This window comes from Pagrus major, chromosome 9, assembly GCF_040436345.1.
Source record: "Pagrus major chromosome 9, Pma_NU_1.0".
Lineage (NCBI taxonomy): Eukaryota > Metazoa > Chordata > Actinopteri > Spariformes > Sparidae > Pagrus > Pagrus major.
This window is the reverse complement of record NC_133223.1, coordinates 731618-748316: the sequence shown is the minus strand read 5'-3', so window position 1 is coordinate 748316 and position 16699 is coordinate 731618. Positions and strand designations below refer to the sequence as shown.

The following is a 16699-nucleotide window of genomic DNA, read 5'->3' as shown; positions in this document are numbered from 1 at the left end:
TATTCATGTATATCCAGTGTTCATTAATATGCATAACAAACAAATAAATAAATAAACTAAAGCATGCATGCATATGTTAATAAACACTATGACATGTTAATGTTGACATGTGACATGTTAATGACATATGAAATGTTAATAAAAATAAACAAAACTAAACTAAACCAGTAAAATTCATTTCACATTGATACCTCTACACTTTGTATCAACAATGACAACAGAGGTATAAAAAAAAAATCAGATCAATCAATTGGCACAACTGAGGGACACAAATTTGTAAGGGCACATGCCACTCTGACTATCTTATCCAGAGTGGTGTATTCTGCTTCACTTGATGTCATCAGAAGACTAATAGGCACAGGTCCTTGCAACATTTTATACTTGGATCTGGCTTGTCCAATAACCCGCTCTACATGTATGCAGACTGCAGCTACTCTTCGTGAGCCTTCCAGTTCAACAGCGCCCAGCTGTTTTTTGCTGCGTGTAAAGGCAGGAGTTTCAACCCGTGCGCAGTACAACCCAATTTGGTCCTGAATTGTGAAGCCACGGTCAGCTAGGACCAAGTCCCCCCCCCCCAGCCCTTTGAGATGAAGGAGATCACGCCTTGTGGAGTAATACCTATCAGGTATTTCATGGTGTTGTGAGACTTATATTGGGAGTATGTTTGTGCCCTTGCTTTTAAATCTTTAGGTTTTTCAGATCTTATTTCAAAGCAGTCTATCACTGACATGCAATTCTTGAATGATTTTCTGAAACACATTGGCATGGATGCTTGGACATCCACTCTCTCAGGCCATACCACACTGGCAGGTGCTAATATATCATTTAGTACATTAATCACATTTGTAAAAACTCTGGAAACGGTAGAGCGGTGGGCAAAAAATAGATATGACAAAATTGCAACTGATAGATTAAGCCTGAGTCTCATTAATGTTAGCAGTAGCTGTTGAAAGGGTGTGATGTGTGTAGTGTTCTTGAGAGCTAGCTTTACAAGCTCAAGTATTGCCCAAAACACTGGGAATAGGTGCAGTCCGGTAAGAGTTTTCAGTTTGTCTTTGTTCTCAAAACTACCCTGTTCAAGAAGTTCTGAGGACTTCAGCTTGTCTTTCAGTGTAAAGGTCTCATCCCGGAGTTGCTGACACTCATATTGCAGTGACTCAATGTCCTCTGAAGTCAGGTCTGTTTGGCACATAGCAACACATTTTGAATTATCTGTATCACTGACTGTAGCCTCATCTTCAGCTTCAACTAATACTGGCCCATTCTGCTCAGCTGAGGGATTGAGGAATACTCTGGCAGCTTCCCTTTTAGATGATTCCTGTCTCTTCCTTTTTTTCATAGCCTCTCTTGCTCCATACTTCTCCAGACTTTCCTGGGCTCGCCTCTTCTCAGGGGTCTTCATGTGCGCAAAAACAGATGGCACATAATCAGGTGACAAAGGGTCATCACTCTTCTTTCCTGATAAAAAGAAAAAGACAAAACATATCCAATTGTGTTTACATGGAAGCCTGATATCACCATGTTCACTACTATCTCTAGCCTATAACAATCAATGCATTGTCAGAGTCAAGTTAGCCCAATGTTTTAACTCCCTCATGATCCCTCTCCTCCCTCTCAACATGTCCCTCCCTCTCCCTGTCACCCTTACATTGTCTTTCTCCCTCCACAGTTCCCACTCCTTTCTTGAAATCATTTTCCAGGACTTTTCCAGGAATGACAAATTTGTGATATAACAATGCTAAAATGTGAAAAGATGGAAAAGAAATCCTTAGTGGGGTCTGAAAAAGTCAAATCTGGTAGCTGATGTGATAAATATTTTTCCAGGACAACTCAAGCCTTTGCAGGACATTTGACTTTTTCCCCTCATTTTCCATGTGTTTTCCATGACTGGAAAATAGGTCAACCATTTTCCAGGTTTTCCAGGATGCGTGGGAACCCCTGTGACCCTCCCTCTCTCTCACCCAAGCTTGAAATGAGGTAACAGTTTAGCCCTCACTGTTCATGCATTAGCTGGCACTACTTCACAACTCAAGTCATTACTCAACGCTAACCAGCCATGAGAGACTAAATAACAGTTGATAGCGAGTAGCTAGTCCTTCTCAGGACTCTGTTTGTATTAGCTCACACCCCCAGTAGTATAGAACATCTGATCTAGGACCACCAGCTAATATGAACAGAGTCCTGAGAAGGACTAGCCAGCTAGCATCGCTAGTAGGCTAGTAAACAAACCCTACTTGAGTTTATTAGCTAACGGTAGCTACGTGAGCTAACTACATTGAATTTGTTTTGACTGACTCTAACATAACTTTGATAACATTTTAATATGAAACTTACCTTGTACAAAATGCTCGCTGCAGATCCTCGAGTATTTTGAGGGCTGCCAGTCCTTGCGATTAATTGCAGCTATCCATAGCCGTCTTCTGTCCTTCTCAAAGGGAATTCTGTAAAAGGCTAGATCAGGTTTGCAGCCTTGTCTGTTCGTACACTGCACGGCACAGCAGGAAATACCCATTTTAACAACATAAAATTAAGTTAAAACCGATAGAAAACCACAAAATGTCAGGAACAATAACGAGCCTCCTTGTCTTTCTATTGAGTCCAGTGTTCTTTTGCCGTCCATCATGGCGTCCGTATCTTGCCCGAGTGGAACGTGACGTCACGTACAAAGGGTCAATAATCTTTAGTTGTAGGGTATAATGTTCTCCATACATCCAGTGATCCTATTTCTGCCCATGTTCTCCTCAGTAATGTTGCTGTTTTTTCTGCCTTATGTGTTCCATATGTTGAGTTCATATTAGGGGTAAGGACCAAATTAAAATCCCCACCAATAATAATTATTCCTTTCCAATGTGTCATCATTACCTCTATCAATTGAATCATGAATTCAGGCCCAATGTCTGGAGGATAGTAAATATTCATTTTAGTTGTCTCCATTGTTCCCACAATTAAAACAAATCGTCCTTCTTTATCTTGTATACAGTTTTCTTTTTCAAAAGAAATATGGATTTTGCTGAGCCAAATGAGGATGGAAATACTTGTGCACTTGGAGTCACATAATGTCTCCCTTTTCTGTCTTTAATTGTTGAAAAACTTTTTCTTCTTAATACAGTTATTAGTCTTTCCGGTCGTACCACCTCCAGGATTGCAGTATAGGGAGAGAGCTCCTGACCGAACCAGAGTAATTAATAATATACTCCCAATAAACTGAGAAATTCATTTTGACTAAGTGCATAAAGAAAGGGGGTAAGACATCTACCAAGACACCGAGCAATAATTGCCAGCAGAAAGCAGAGGTGGACAAAGAAGACGAGGCACAGCTAGCTAATAATTAGAGGTCAAGGCTAACAAGCAGCAAGGTGGGTTAAACTACGCTAGCCCCGAGTGGAGAAATTGCTGATTTGGAGCTTATTCTGCAAGAATTAAGAGGGTTCTACCAAGAAACCAAAGAACAAGTGGGGACAATCAAAGAAGAAATTTTGAAGGCGAACACCAGATTGGATGAAGCGGAGGGGTGAATCGAGAAAGCAGAGGAGAGGATTCAAAACGTGGAAGAATTCATGACGTAGATATGAAGCTAGAGAATAAACTAATAGACTTGGAGAGTCGCTCCAGACATGAGAACGTGAGGATTTATGGGGTGCCAGAAGGCGCAGAGAAGGAGTCAGCAATGATGGTTACATTCGTGGAAAATTTACTCAGTGAGGGTCTTGGACTAACCGACAGAGCACACCATTCAGTGGGGCCACAACCACCAAAGGACGCGCCACCACGCTACATCATAGTAAAGTTTTCAAGCTTCAAAACGAACTCCACTACTCTGCAAGGCATAGCAGGGAAAGGGATTCACCTGGCAATAACCATGTAAACCTGGACCACGACTACCATCCTTTCATCCTCAAAAAATGAACAGAATATGCAGAGGTCTGTAAGGTCCTGAAAGAAAACTTAGTTCAATTCCAGACTCTCTTCCCGGCCAGGCTACGGGTGAGACACAAAGACGGAACCAAAATCTACGATACAATAGAGGATGCAGCTGAGGACCTGGCGAGCAGAGGCTACACAGTGAAAACCATCAGAGCTCCGGAGACAATGATGGAGCAGTTACGGTGGTTGACCTAAAGGAGAGGGGACAGGCGAGTGAAAAATGGCGCATCCTTCGCTGGACAAAATTCAAACTACAGGGAAAAACTCAGAGCCTTCAGGAGATCTGACCGTACCCTTAGCTTTACTTTTTTGTTGTGCTTCACATCCTTTATTTTTTCCACCTCTCTTTGAGTTCCAGAGGTGTCAAGTAACGAGTACAAATACATTGTTACCTTACTTAAGTAGAAATTTTGGGTATCTATACTTTACTGGAGTAATTATTTTTCAGCCGACTTTTTACTTCTACTACTTACATTTTCATGCAATTATCTGTACTTTCTACTCCTTACATTTTAAAAATAGCCTCGTTACTCATGAAATTTTGCTGCACCTCTGATGCGCCTCCGGAGAGGCACAGTATTGGCGAAACGAACCAGTGTGAATGGATAAGCCGGCGGCGTGTCGGTCTGGTGTTCACTGTCTGATAACTGTACAGATCCTTCACTCAACAAAATATAGATAAATGTCCCACAAAGCAACGTTACATGACCATACAACAGTAACGTAGTAACTGGTTGTGTCTTTGGCAACTTATATGAGAAAAAAATACTGCAGTTATTCGTGGAGAAGTGTCTGTCCGACCGACTCTTCGTCACATTTCTGCCCGAAAAACAGCGTCTGTACCTGTAATTAAGAGAAAAACGTAAATTTGTCATTTTCCAGGATGTTTGGTGGGTCAGGATCCCAATCACAACACATTATAACAGGCATCCATATGATTATAAACAGCGGGTACATGTTTAGATTAACAGGAGGACACCGGGGGAAACACTTTGAAAAAAACACACACTTCATCATCATGACGTGTACCGTCACACCTCCTTTGGAGCCGCGGCGCCGGCTTTCTGTGTGAATTACACTCTTTTTTGGATGTACTTTTAAAAAAAAACTGTTTTCTAATGTAACATTTACTTGATATTGGTATTAAAAAATGTTTTAATACATAATCCATGTCTTATTATAAATTAGGATGTTATGGTATCAATCTCAAAGGTAAAACCATCAAATTTTACTCAATGGCCTTTGTGCCCTGTCATGTGGCCTTGGTGCCAAGTGAAGGCCAAATGGCCTTGCCCCTAAAATGACGAAATTCCAACCCTGTCCGACACCCTATTAGTTTGTACGCGATCCATCGCCCCTGCACATGACACAAATCACGTCACACTCCAGCAAGGACATAGCAGACTTTATGTATGTAGCCTAGTACGAAGATGTCCGTGGCAGAGACTCAAGAGAACTCGAGCAAAATGTCACAGATGTTAATGCTCAGTAGTACACATATATGGTTCTTTAATGTATTTGCATTGTACTAAAATGCGTTCATTTACAATGGGCATAGATGAGGCTGAAACAGGTAGCCTAGTGCATCCCAAATTTTTCAACATTAATATTTTAATATAACATTATAGTCATTATGGCCTTTAGAAAAATGTTTTTTTTGGGGGGGTGGGGTAGTGCACTATAGGCCCCTGTGGCGCAGCCTAAGCTTTTGTTCTTAATGGCATTTTTTTTTCCCTTACATTACTTTTACTTTTATACTTTAAGTAGTTTTGAAACCAGTACTTTTACACTTTTACTTGAGTAAAAAGCTTGAGTTGATACTTCAACTTCTACAGAAGTATTTTTAAACCCTAGTATCTATACTTCTACCTGAGTAATGAATGTGAACACTTTTGACACCTCTGTTGAGTTCGGCACGAATGTGCCCGAGGAATGGTGAGTAACCAGAATAACACTGGCACTATAACACTAACAGTAATACAACTATAAATATTGGTAGAGACTCACTAGACTATAAAAAGGTTTGTTTGGGGTCGGCTTTTCTTTTGCTGTGCTGCCGCCATCGCTAAGGGCCCCTTTCACTGGACACAGGAGGAAGGTTTCCCCTTGGAGACTTTACGTGAGGCGCAACAGGGTCAGGCTAACAGACCCCTACATAGGAAGTCACACGGACTATTTTTGTTAAATATGGTGTATGTCATTTAGTGTGATGTTTGTTCTTTATTCATTTGTTCACTCCTTGTTCGTTCTAGAGGGGAGGGGGGAGCTTACCAAGTTCAAGTATGCAGTTGAGCTGGGAGTCACTTAGATGCAAAATAGACCTATAAAAATGGTTTCACTTAATATAAACGGGGTACTCAACCCAATTAAGAAGGGAACATTGTTTATCAAAACTAAAGAAAGATAAAATCCAAATAGCATACCTACAGGAAACTCACCTAGATGACTTTGAACATGCTAAATTTAACTGCTCTCTGGAGGTTGAACTCAAACATTTTAAATAATCCAGCTACCAATGAAAAACTGAAAATTGAAATTAAATCATACTTGGAACACAATGATAACAAAGAGGTGACACCATCTGTGCTCTGGGATGCACTGAAGGCCGTGATTAGGGGCAAAATAATAGCCATTTCCTCTTACGAAAAGAAAACTAGACAACAAAAACTCAAAAACTTGGAAGACAAATTAAAAAAACTCCAAAAAGAACATTCAGAAATGAGTGATGACCACCAGATTGACACCTTTTTATCTTTGCTACACTTACCGAAGGTCGCGAACGATCAAAATGATAAATTCATATCTAAAATAACAGTAGAAGAGCTGCAATCAGCAATCAGGACAGATGGTTTCACCTCAGAATGGTATAAAGTAATGCAGAACCAATTAGTTCCAACACTATTGAAAACGTTTAACTAGGTGCTTGAAAAGAAAAAATGGCCCTGTTTGCCAATGATTTATTGATCATTTTATCACAACCTACGCAGACACTCCCAAAATTGATGAAAATGCTAAAGGAATATGGTTTACTATCTGGATACAAAATTAACATATATAAGACCCAAGTAATGGCACTTAACTATGACCCACCAACTAAGATTAGGAGACTGTATAAATAGAATTGGGATGCAGAAGATATAAAATATCTGGGAGTCACATTGCCAAAGGACTATTCAAAAATGTTCAATTTAAACTATGGACCTTTTAAATTCAAGGATAAAATCAGACAAACAAAGATGGAATGTTATCCCCTTTTTGAGTTTAAGCTCCAGGATTGACTCAATTAAGATTAATGTTCTTCCACGAATGCTTTACCTTTTTCAGTGTCTGCCAGTTAAAATGCCACCTAAACAATTTTTAGACTGGGACAGGTTATTATTAAGATACATACGGCAAGGAAAAAAGGCCAGGATTAAATATAAAACTCTGCAATTAAGAAAAGAAAAGGGCGGAATGGGCCTTCCCTGCCTACAGGAATATTATTATGCAGCTCAGCTGAGACCAGTAGTTTCACTATATTCACCAACATACTGTAACAGTTCGTGAGTGAGAGTCGGTCGTGTGAGCAGGAAAAACAGTAATGTCCACAAAAATAGTTCACTTGGGACTTCACTCTTGCCCTTTTATTGAGCCGAACACTTCATGCTATCATACATGACAAAGAAGCGGTCTCACTTTACTCACTGTTAGCTGAGTTAAGAAGAAGAAAAAAGGAGAAACCATAGGGAGAAACCGGCAGCTCAGTAAGCTAATGGCGTCCACTCATCGGGTAGCCTTCTTCTCTACTGAAAACAAAACAACGCGGCGCGACGCTCAATGACGTCCCGGCGCCGCCACGCTTACGTTCTTAAAGGAACATTTACAACTGTTACATATTCCCCCCAGTAAGACAAAGGCTGTCCCCAGCCGTACGCATCCGAGAAACAGGCTATACTTAACATACTCTCATACATGAAAAGCATTTAAGCTGTCATAACTAAACAGGGCAGTATACAGTATATTACGCAGGCAGCTGGCATACATGTCAGTACCAAGCAAATGTAAAGTCCTCAATGACAAATTGAAATGAAAAACACAACACATCCTACTGCAGCAAATATGAAGTCCCACGTTATGAACATTATTCTTACTCTTCTGTTATGAGAACATCTTGAAATAGTTATCAATACTTAACAGTTTTCAATGGAAAAACACTGTCACTACCACTCAGGTAGGCAGGATAGAAAACTTAAACCACAAGTATAGAACACACATCACACATTAACACCTTGAGGCTGCTGTGATCAGAAAATACAGTCACATGGAGGCCTTCTATGTACTGCCTGAAATGCTCCAACGCCCATATGACGAGCATCGCGCCGTCCAACGGGAGCCGCTCGCCAGCCGCCGGCAGGAACCTCCGCAGCGCGCCGCTGCCCGCACCAACAGGTCCGGAGATGGTGGAGCATGAAGAAGAAGCCTCTCCGCCGGAGTTAGCACCGCCGCTACACCCGCCAGTTGCCTGTGATGCCGCCGCCGCACGCGGTGAAGCACAACTCAGTCCAGCACGATGAGAAAACGATGAAGAAAAAACAACAACCTCCAGTTCGGTCTCGGAGAGTTGTACTGCTCGTTGAGGAAAGGTCCAAGGAAAAAGAAAAAATGTTCGGGCGCCACTTGTAACAGTTCGTGAGTGAGAGTCGGTCGTGTGAGCAGGAAAAACAGTAATGTCCACAAAAATAGTTCACTTGGGACTTCACTCTTGCCCTTTTATTGAGCCGAACACTTCATGCTATCATACATGACAAAGAAGCGGTCTCACTTTACTCACTGTTAGCTGAGTTAAGAAGAAGAAAAAAGGAGAAACCATAGGGAGAAACCGGCAGCTCAGTAAGCTAATGGCGTCCACTCATCGGGTAGCCTTCTTCTCTACTGAAAACAAAACAACGCGGCGCGACGCTCAATGACGTCCCGGCGCCGCCACGCTTACGTTCTTAAAGGAACATTTACAACTGTTACAATACACTGTGGGATGGAAGGAAATAGAAGGCATGAAGCTAAAAGGAATACCAATAACATCCCTTTTAGCAGATAACTTGCAAGGTGAACTGACGGGTTTCAGATGATCCCATTCTGGACACTCTTCTGAAATCCTGGCAGGAAATAGTTAAAGTTTGCAGAAAAGGGGATGCATCTAAACTACTGAGGTGCTGTACCTATGATTTGGATTTTGCACCAAATAAAAATGACAGCAGATTTAAGGAATGGACCTCAAAAGGTTTAACTACTTATTATTGGATCTCAACAGAATCGAACATATAGCGAGAGTTTTCCTGGAAAAATATTGTGAGATTTTTTGTTACACCCATCCAGAAACGACATCAAGGTGGTGGGAATGCTTGCTGGAGACTCAATGGAGCGAATCACTTTTATTTATTCTGGAGTTTCCAGGTTATTAGAACATATTGGGAAGAGATTTCTAAACATATAAATAACATATTTGGAGTAAACATCCCCTTCAAATGTGAAACTCTGTATTTGGGTGATATATTGTTCGGAAATTGGAATTTCAATAACAGAAAGCTACTTGTTATGCTATTGGCGGCATTCAAGAAATCCATCATGAGAAAATGGTTAAAAGAAGATCCACCCACCATTGAGGAATGGATGGACATCATACACAAGATTTAGATCATGGAAAAGTTGACATTTTCCCTCAGAGTGCAAAAAAGAAAACTTTTACCAGATCTGGTCTAAATGGATGGTGTACATGAAGCCAATAAGGTCAGACTTTATTTGACTCTGTCATTCACTCTTGATTCATCTAATTATTGATTTATTTTTTCATTTTAACAGTCTTGAGAGGCTAGCCCTTGGGTTTGTTGTTTGTGTGTTTGTGTATGAAAAAATGTTCAAATAAAAAGAATGTTTAAAAAAAAAAAAGTCAATATAAAGACAATGAAATTATTCTTTCCCTCTTCTTTCCTTTTGTTTTCATTGCATGAAATATTACAGTACGCTTAAACGAAAATATCCAACCAAATAAAATCGCTTAAGTCATTTGTATTTCCTCTGCCCCTAGTTTTTCTTTTCTCTCTCTTCCCCCTTAAGTTCCTACTTTTCAACATAATTTGAACATAGAGATACTGCCATTTCAGAGGAAAACCACTCACAAAACTTTAGTTCATATTTTCCATCCCTTGGACAGTTATTAGTGTCTGTAGGCCTGGGTCCTGCCTCACTTCTCCTCAGACTCCTATGTTGCTGTTGTATAGTCTTCCACTCCACCACCACTACAGCGCCTGCTCACTGTCCTTCTTGTGACTCGCCATTTGCGCTCCTCATTCCCATGTCTTCTAGGGCCCTGGACGCCTTCTTTGGGTGGTCGTTGATTGTTGATGTCCCATTCTTCTTGAAAGCTTTGAATTTTGCTGGAGCTATGAAGTACAGTATGATCTGATATTGTCCTTCCTGAGCTGGTCCCTCATCAATCTATAGTGAGTTCTCACTGGTTTCACTTCAGTAGTTAAGTCATGGTCAAAGTAAATTCTCCTTCCACTCAACAAGACCTCTTTCTTTGTCCACGCCGCCTGAAGAATATTTTCTTACTGTCACTGAGAAGAAATTAAGAGGCTATGCTACAAAGCCATTTGATTGATCCACTTTCTTTGGCCACATTTTACCAATGATAAATTCAGATTTTATCCAAACTTCATGAATGTTTTTTGTGACAAAGTAGTATGTGTTGTTCATGATATGCATTTCCTTTACTTTAGGAACTTTTAAGTGTGTGCAAACTTTTGACCACGACTGTAAGTGTAAGCGTGTCAGCACTTGAGCGCAGGATTTTCCCTGATCAATTAGATTATCAAAAGCAGGTAAAACTAAAGTCTTTTGTGTTTGTAGTCTCTGTCTATATTGCCTGGAATATTGCCTCTTTCTTGTCCTGTCACCTCTTGTTCATTATTAGGAACAACATCATCATTTTAGCATAAGGCAACATAACAAAATGTGAAAAAAACTGAGTCAGAATACTTTCTTAATGCACTGTATATTGTATATTCAAGAGTGTAAGAGTGCACATCAATAAAGGTGAGCACACTAATAAATAATTGCTGAATTTCATTCAGTTGAGCCAGTTCCAGGGCATGCTGGCTCACTAGACTAGCTACGAGTCACACTTAAATGGGGAGGAAACCTTCATTCATGTGAACTTTCCCAGCTCAAGCAACACCAAATGTCTGCTGTAAAGCATGTATTTTCCACACGGTTTTTGGATCAAATGGTCTCAAACGCAATTTAGAATGCCTTTAGAGTGTTGTAAAAACTAATAATTATTAATAAAGCTTACTCCAGCTAGTATAACAAGTATATGATTGTTGCTTATCCAGAGTGAAAAAAAAGAAATCATTAGATTGATAGTTCTCTGTCCATAAACCTGCTTATGTGAAATGTGTATATTAACTTGTGTGTGTGTGTGTGTGTGTGTGTGTGTGTGTGTGTGTGTGTGTGTGTGTGTGTGGTCAGTACCAAAGCAAGGATACAGTTCCGCCTCCCTGACGGCTCATCCTTCACCAACCAGTTCCACCCACAGAGCAAACTGCAAGAGGCTCGGCACTTTGCTGTTCAGGTTTGTCTGACAACTATATTCCATGTCACTGCTCTCGCAGTTTTTGGTATGTAAGATTTTTTTTTTTTTTAAATGATAACCTCTTTAAAAGAAAGTAATTCTTAAAACTACACAATCTTAGAGGTGAACCCCAGGATACTGATAAATATCAGTTTCATCACCGTCACTAGTGTCACGTTCTGCTACGACATGGATTTTCCAGTACCTTCATTAACGTGATTAAAATGTAAGCATATAAAAATACTGTGCTTTAGTGTGGCTACGATAACATACAGTTAAAGAGCTTAAGACACACTCATAGAACTTAAGTTACATCCAGGTAACTACTGTATTCATTGCTAACCCAAACTTTTTATCACAAACATGAGGAAGGTACAAACAAAGCACCTCAATTTCTCTGTTGTTGTCTGCTATAACTAACACAAACATCTTTATCTACTCCCACCATTTGAGGAAGCTAGGATCAAGTGGATTGTGCAAACCTTAAGCCTTGTTTAAAGTTTATTAAAGCCAGGGTTGGTAAGGCTGCAAACCAGTAAAAAGTAGTCTCATTTTAGAAAGTATCCAACTGAAAAAATCCCACCCGAAGGCAGTTCATGCCTCCCTGCAGAGCCACTCCTCCAAAACACATGAACATGCACTGCCTGACTACACAGACTGCCCTGCATAGTACCTCTCGCGGGCCAGCAAGGAGATGTATTAGCAGCTAGTACACCACAATCAAGTAAACACAAGCTAAATAGCTGTCACGAATGTACCTCAGTTCAAAAAAGGCTGTCCAGTGAGACAGTTACTCTGGGTGTATGCTTTATTTACATTGGCCACCGAAGGTAGCTGTTGCTGCCGTCGCACCTCTTTTCAGCTCGGGGGTTGTGTGCTTTATGCTAACATTAGCTGCTACAGGAGTGTGTTGCTGCTGCAGCAGCTTTTTTAATTATGCTCAGTGGCTGTATGCTTTGTGGTAGTCGTTTAGCGGTTAGGGTCATTCTTTGATTGAGACTCTGTTAATGTTACACATAAGCTCATCCTGCTCTTTGACCTTCACCAGTATTGTGTCTGTTGTTGCTGTATATAGATTTACTTGATAGACTATGCCCGTGGTAAACTGACTATTGCACCACCTATATAAATATTATTTGTTTTTTCTGCCAAATAAATGCTGTAGAGATGCCCAACAACTTCATTCCACTGGGCACGTCACTGCTACCTGCAGTGTGCGACACTGTTTTGTTCTGCCCATGCTGCTTTATATGCCACTGTGAGTGTTACAGAAGTGGAGCGTCATGCTTGCCTGAAATTGTTGAGTTGCTTGGATCGTCATCTGAGTTTCAGAGTGAGGGCCACTTGTGGGTCATTGACCCAACCAATGCACTGTTAAGACTGACCGGACATTTGAGCAACTAACATCACTGCTACCAATCAATGTCCTGGAAAATGTCTCCAAGATTGTTGAGAAGGCACAAGCCTCAAGACACACTAAAGGTACTTAAAGGTAAGGAACGGCAGACACGAAAATTCCATACATTACAGACACGTCAAAGCAACTAGCATAGAACAGAAGCTCTCACCTGGAGAAATAAGTGGGTGAAACACTTGCCCAACAGAGAGCTCACCCAACCGGAGAAGGATGTCCTTGCCAAAGGACTTAACTTTGCAGTAACTTCAGAACAGATATCAGTAGTAGATCTCATCACAGCAAAAGAGTCAGCCATCAGAGACAACAAGTTGGACGACACAGAGGCAGAACAGCTACGGTTCAAGGTATCAGCCGCTCTTGTTAAGGAAAAAGCACCCCCATCCAACCTCATTACTGAGGAAAGGCAACCCTGACATCACTCAAAAGAGACTGGAACATTGCCATCTTGCCAGGAGACAAAGGGAGATGCATTGTAATGCTAAACACAGCGGACTACCACACCAAAGTCACTGATCTGCTTAGTGATACTAATACCTATGAGACACTGAGGCGAGAACCTACCAGTAACTACAATAAAAAGGTTATAGAATATCTGCAAAAACTGGAAAAGGACAAAGCCATTGACAGGCCATTATATATCCAACTGTATCCTGGGGAAGCCATCCCATGCACCTATGGACTCCCCAAGATACACAAGGAAGGAGCACCACTCAGACCCATCGTCAGCAGCATTAACTCAGTTAGCTATAACATATCCAAGCACTTAGCATCACATCAAAAACTCACAGGATTTCGCCAACAAGGTGAGAGAAATAACGCTGGACCCAGACGAAACAATTGGTTTCTTATGATGTCACATGACTTTTTACATGCATTTCCACTCAAAAAGCGGTAAATATGGTGAAGAAACGCCTGCTACAGGACAGCACTCTGTCCAGCAGAACCAACTTCACCCCAGACCACATTTGTGCCCTACTTGACTCTGACGACCACCTACTTCGAGTATGGTGAAGGGCTCACCAGTGTCAATAGTGGCCAACCTCTACATGGAAGAAGTTGAGAACAGAGCCTTGGTTACCTTCCCAGGAACAGCTCCTAACCACCAGTTCAGGTATGTGGATGACACCTGGGTCAAAATCAGAACAGGGGAAGTGGAAGCCTTCACATAACATATAAATGCTGAGGACAATAAAATTCCCATTCACACGGGAAGATGTCAGAGGAGACAGTCTGCTCTTCTTGGACTGTGCAGTACACACTGAAGAAGACAGAAGCGTCAACATTGAGGTGTACAGAAAACCTACACACAGATCAATACTCTCATCACCCACTGGAGCACAAGCTGTGGGTCATCAGAACCTTAAACCATCGGGCTGAGACCAAGCCCACAAAGACGGAGGGGAAGGAGAAAGAACAGAAGAACATCAAGGGAGCACTTAAAACCTGTGGCTACTAGGCTTGGACGATTGGACGAATATATCGCCAATCGCCCATCAGCTGAGTCCATCATGGTTGGTTTCATTTTTGGCGATTTTTCGGACTTCGGACCATCTTGGACTGTCCTTCAGATATTTAGTGGATTTGGCAAAAGCAGCAAAGATTTTCGGCGGGTGAAGCGTGGCTTTTCTAGTGGCAGTTGAGGGAGCCGCCTCTCTCGGTGTTAGCTTGGCATGCTCTTCAGGATGATGTATTCGCAAATGCTCGTGCAAATTGGTGGTGTTAGAATCTTTTGGCGGCACTATTCTTTTTCGCAACGAGCTGTTCCTCCATTGCAGTAGCCTGAGACCTCGCCCCCTGCTCCCGCACGCTAAACTTTTTTTTGGTGTCGGAAGAATCCATCTATGTCAAACTGGAATGACCGTCTTTGAACAGAGACGCTGGCCTACAACAATACTTATCACCCACCTACAATGCAGTACCAAGTTCCCTCCCCAGACAGCTTAACAACCATTCACACCTGGGCTCACCTAGCCTTAGGAACCCACATGAAGGCTGGTTGGATCAACGACCCACAAGTGGCCCTAATGACTCTGAAACTTAGAGCTCACACATATCCTTCATGACTGTGTAAGGACACTCCCACATGAAGTTTAAAAGCCTTCAACTCCCCTCCAGTTAGTTAGAACTGCCTCTTGGATGAGAGGTGAAACGTCTTCAAAAAACTGAAACACATGTAGTTGCCTACGCGATATCACTTAGAGCTATGTGGTTAAATTGTTTGTTGCTTGTCTGTTGTCATATTTCTGACTTTGTTGAGGTTGTTTTATTTTGAAAATGACCGGGTTTAATATGCCGTTATGCTGTCTAACTTCCTGTTTGGTTCGATCTGCTCTGTACAGATCGACTTGACTGCAGGCTGCTCAGGGCTTGTTCACCACCGAGCAGATCAGAGAACCGCTTCTGGGACACTGCTCATAGACCTGTCGTAGCGCAGCTGGTGGGAGCACACACATTGTCTAGAATGGCCACAATCAGCTCCGGCGACCGTTTCATGGCCGTAACGCAACGGACACAGACCCAGTGGAATCTGGGGGTAGACCTACCCCATCTCTAACTCTGAGCATGAGACTACTCCTCCGAAAACATATGTAGGCCTACAGGGACAGACATTGCTAATTAGCTTAGACTATAAATGCTGTGGTGTGTGGCATCAATTTATGCAATATACTTGTCCCTATACAAATAAACATTAAATACAAAATATTACTGTCACTGCAAAAACAACAATTTATAAATTGTAGGTCATATTGCCACCCCTATTCAAGTACCAGTTTAACCCACCTTTGTCACTGGACCTTACCTGAGTTTTGTAGTACTTGATTTACTGAACTGAAACCACACTGTATCATTACAGAACCACACAACTGAGCATAACCCATGCTGTGTAGTTATTTAATACCTTTTACAAGCAGTAAGTGGAGACAAGCTATATATATAGAAAAGGAAAGTTTATTCAGTCACAGTAGCAGGAATGTGAGACTAGCACTACTCTAAATATGAATTTATCAACTGTAAAATTAACCTAACCTAAATTCAAACTTACGTTCCATACAGGACTTGTAAATTTGTAAAGGACTATTCCCCAGAGAGAACTAACTGAAATGTACAGTATTGAGTCAACAGTGTTACACTGCTAAATAAGCAAAAAACTGATAAGAAAGGAAAAACTCAAGAGACTATTTAATATATTTAGAGTATAATAGCAGGCTTAGCTTGAGCCTCAAACAAGAGTTTAAGCCTGGCTATACAACAGGCTATAGTTGTAGATATCTAGCAATGAAACACATTGGGTTTTCCTATTTGTGTGCTCATTCAGTTGTAATTTTTTGTAAATTATTCTAGATTTGTGCATTAAGACTATTTGCGTTGCTCTTCTCTAGTTCTTTTGTTCAGAGAACATTTCTAGTTCGTTTTCTTGCGTGTGGAATATATGTCATGTTTTTTGCTTTTTATATCACGTTCCCCCGTCCCCCCACAGTATAAATGGTGCTATTTACATTGAATGATTTAATTCAAGGAAGGAAGCCAGCTGTCTTTTATTATCATGCAAAGTCAGGATATTGAAGGATGTGTTAAATTCCCATCTGTTGGATGTTTCGCGAGAATGGTTAATGTTCCAGGTGAACCAGCTTCATAAACAAGCTGACCAATCCCAAAGATAGCTGGATAACCCACTTATCTCACTTTGAGATGCTGGCCCATGGTGTTGTAAAGTCTCAGGAGTCTCTGGACACGCAAATCTTTCAATA

The 16699-nt window shown here is 41.2% G+C and overlaps 1 protein-coding gene across 1 annotated transcript in view; it reads left to right on the top strand.

Moving 5' to 3' along the window:
• ubxn4 (UBX domain protein 4) overlaps positions 1–16699 on the top strand; it is a 193249-nt gene that overhangs the window by 162852 nt on the left and 13698 nt on the right. Inside the window, exon 10 of the mRNA XM_073473309.1 lies at positions 11431–11533. Coding sequence (XP_073329410.1) covers positions 11431–11533 — 103 coding nt within the window. The remainder of the gene's footprint in view (positions 1–11430; positions 11534–16699) is intronic.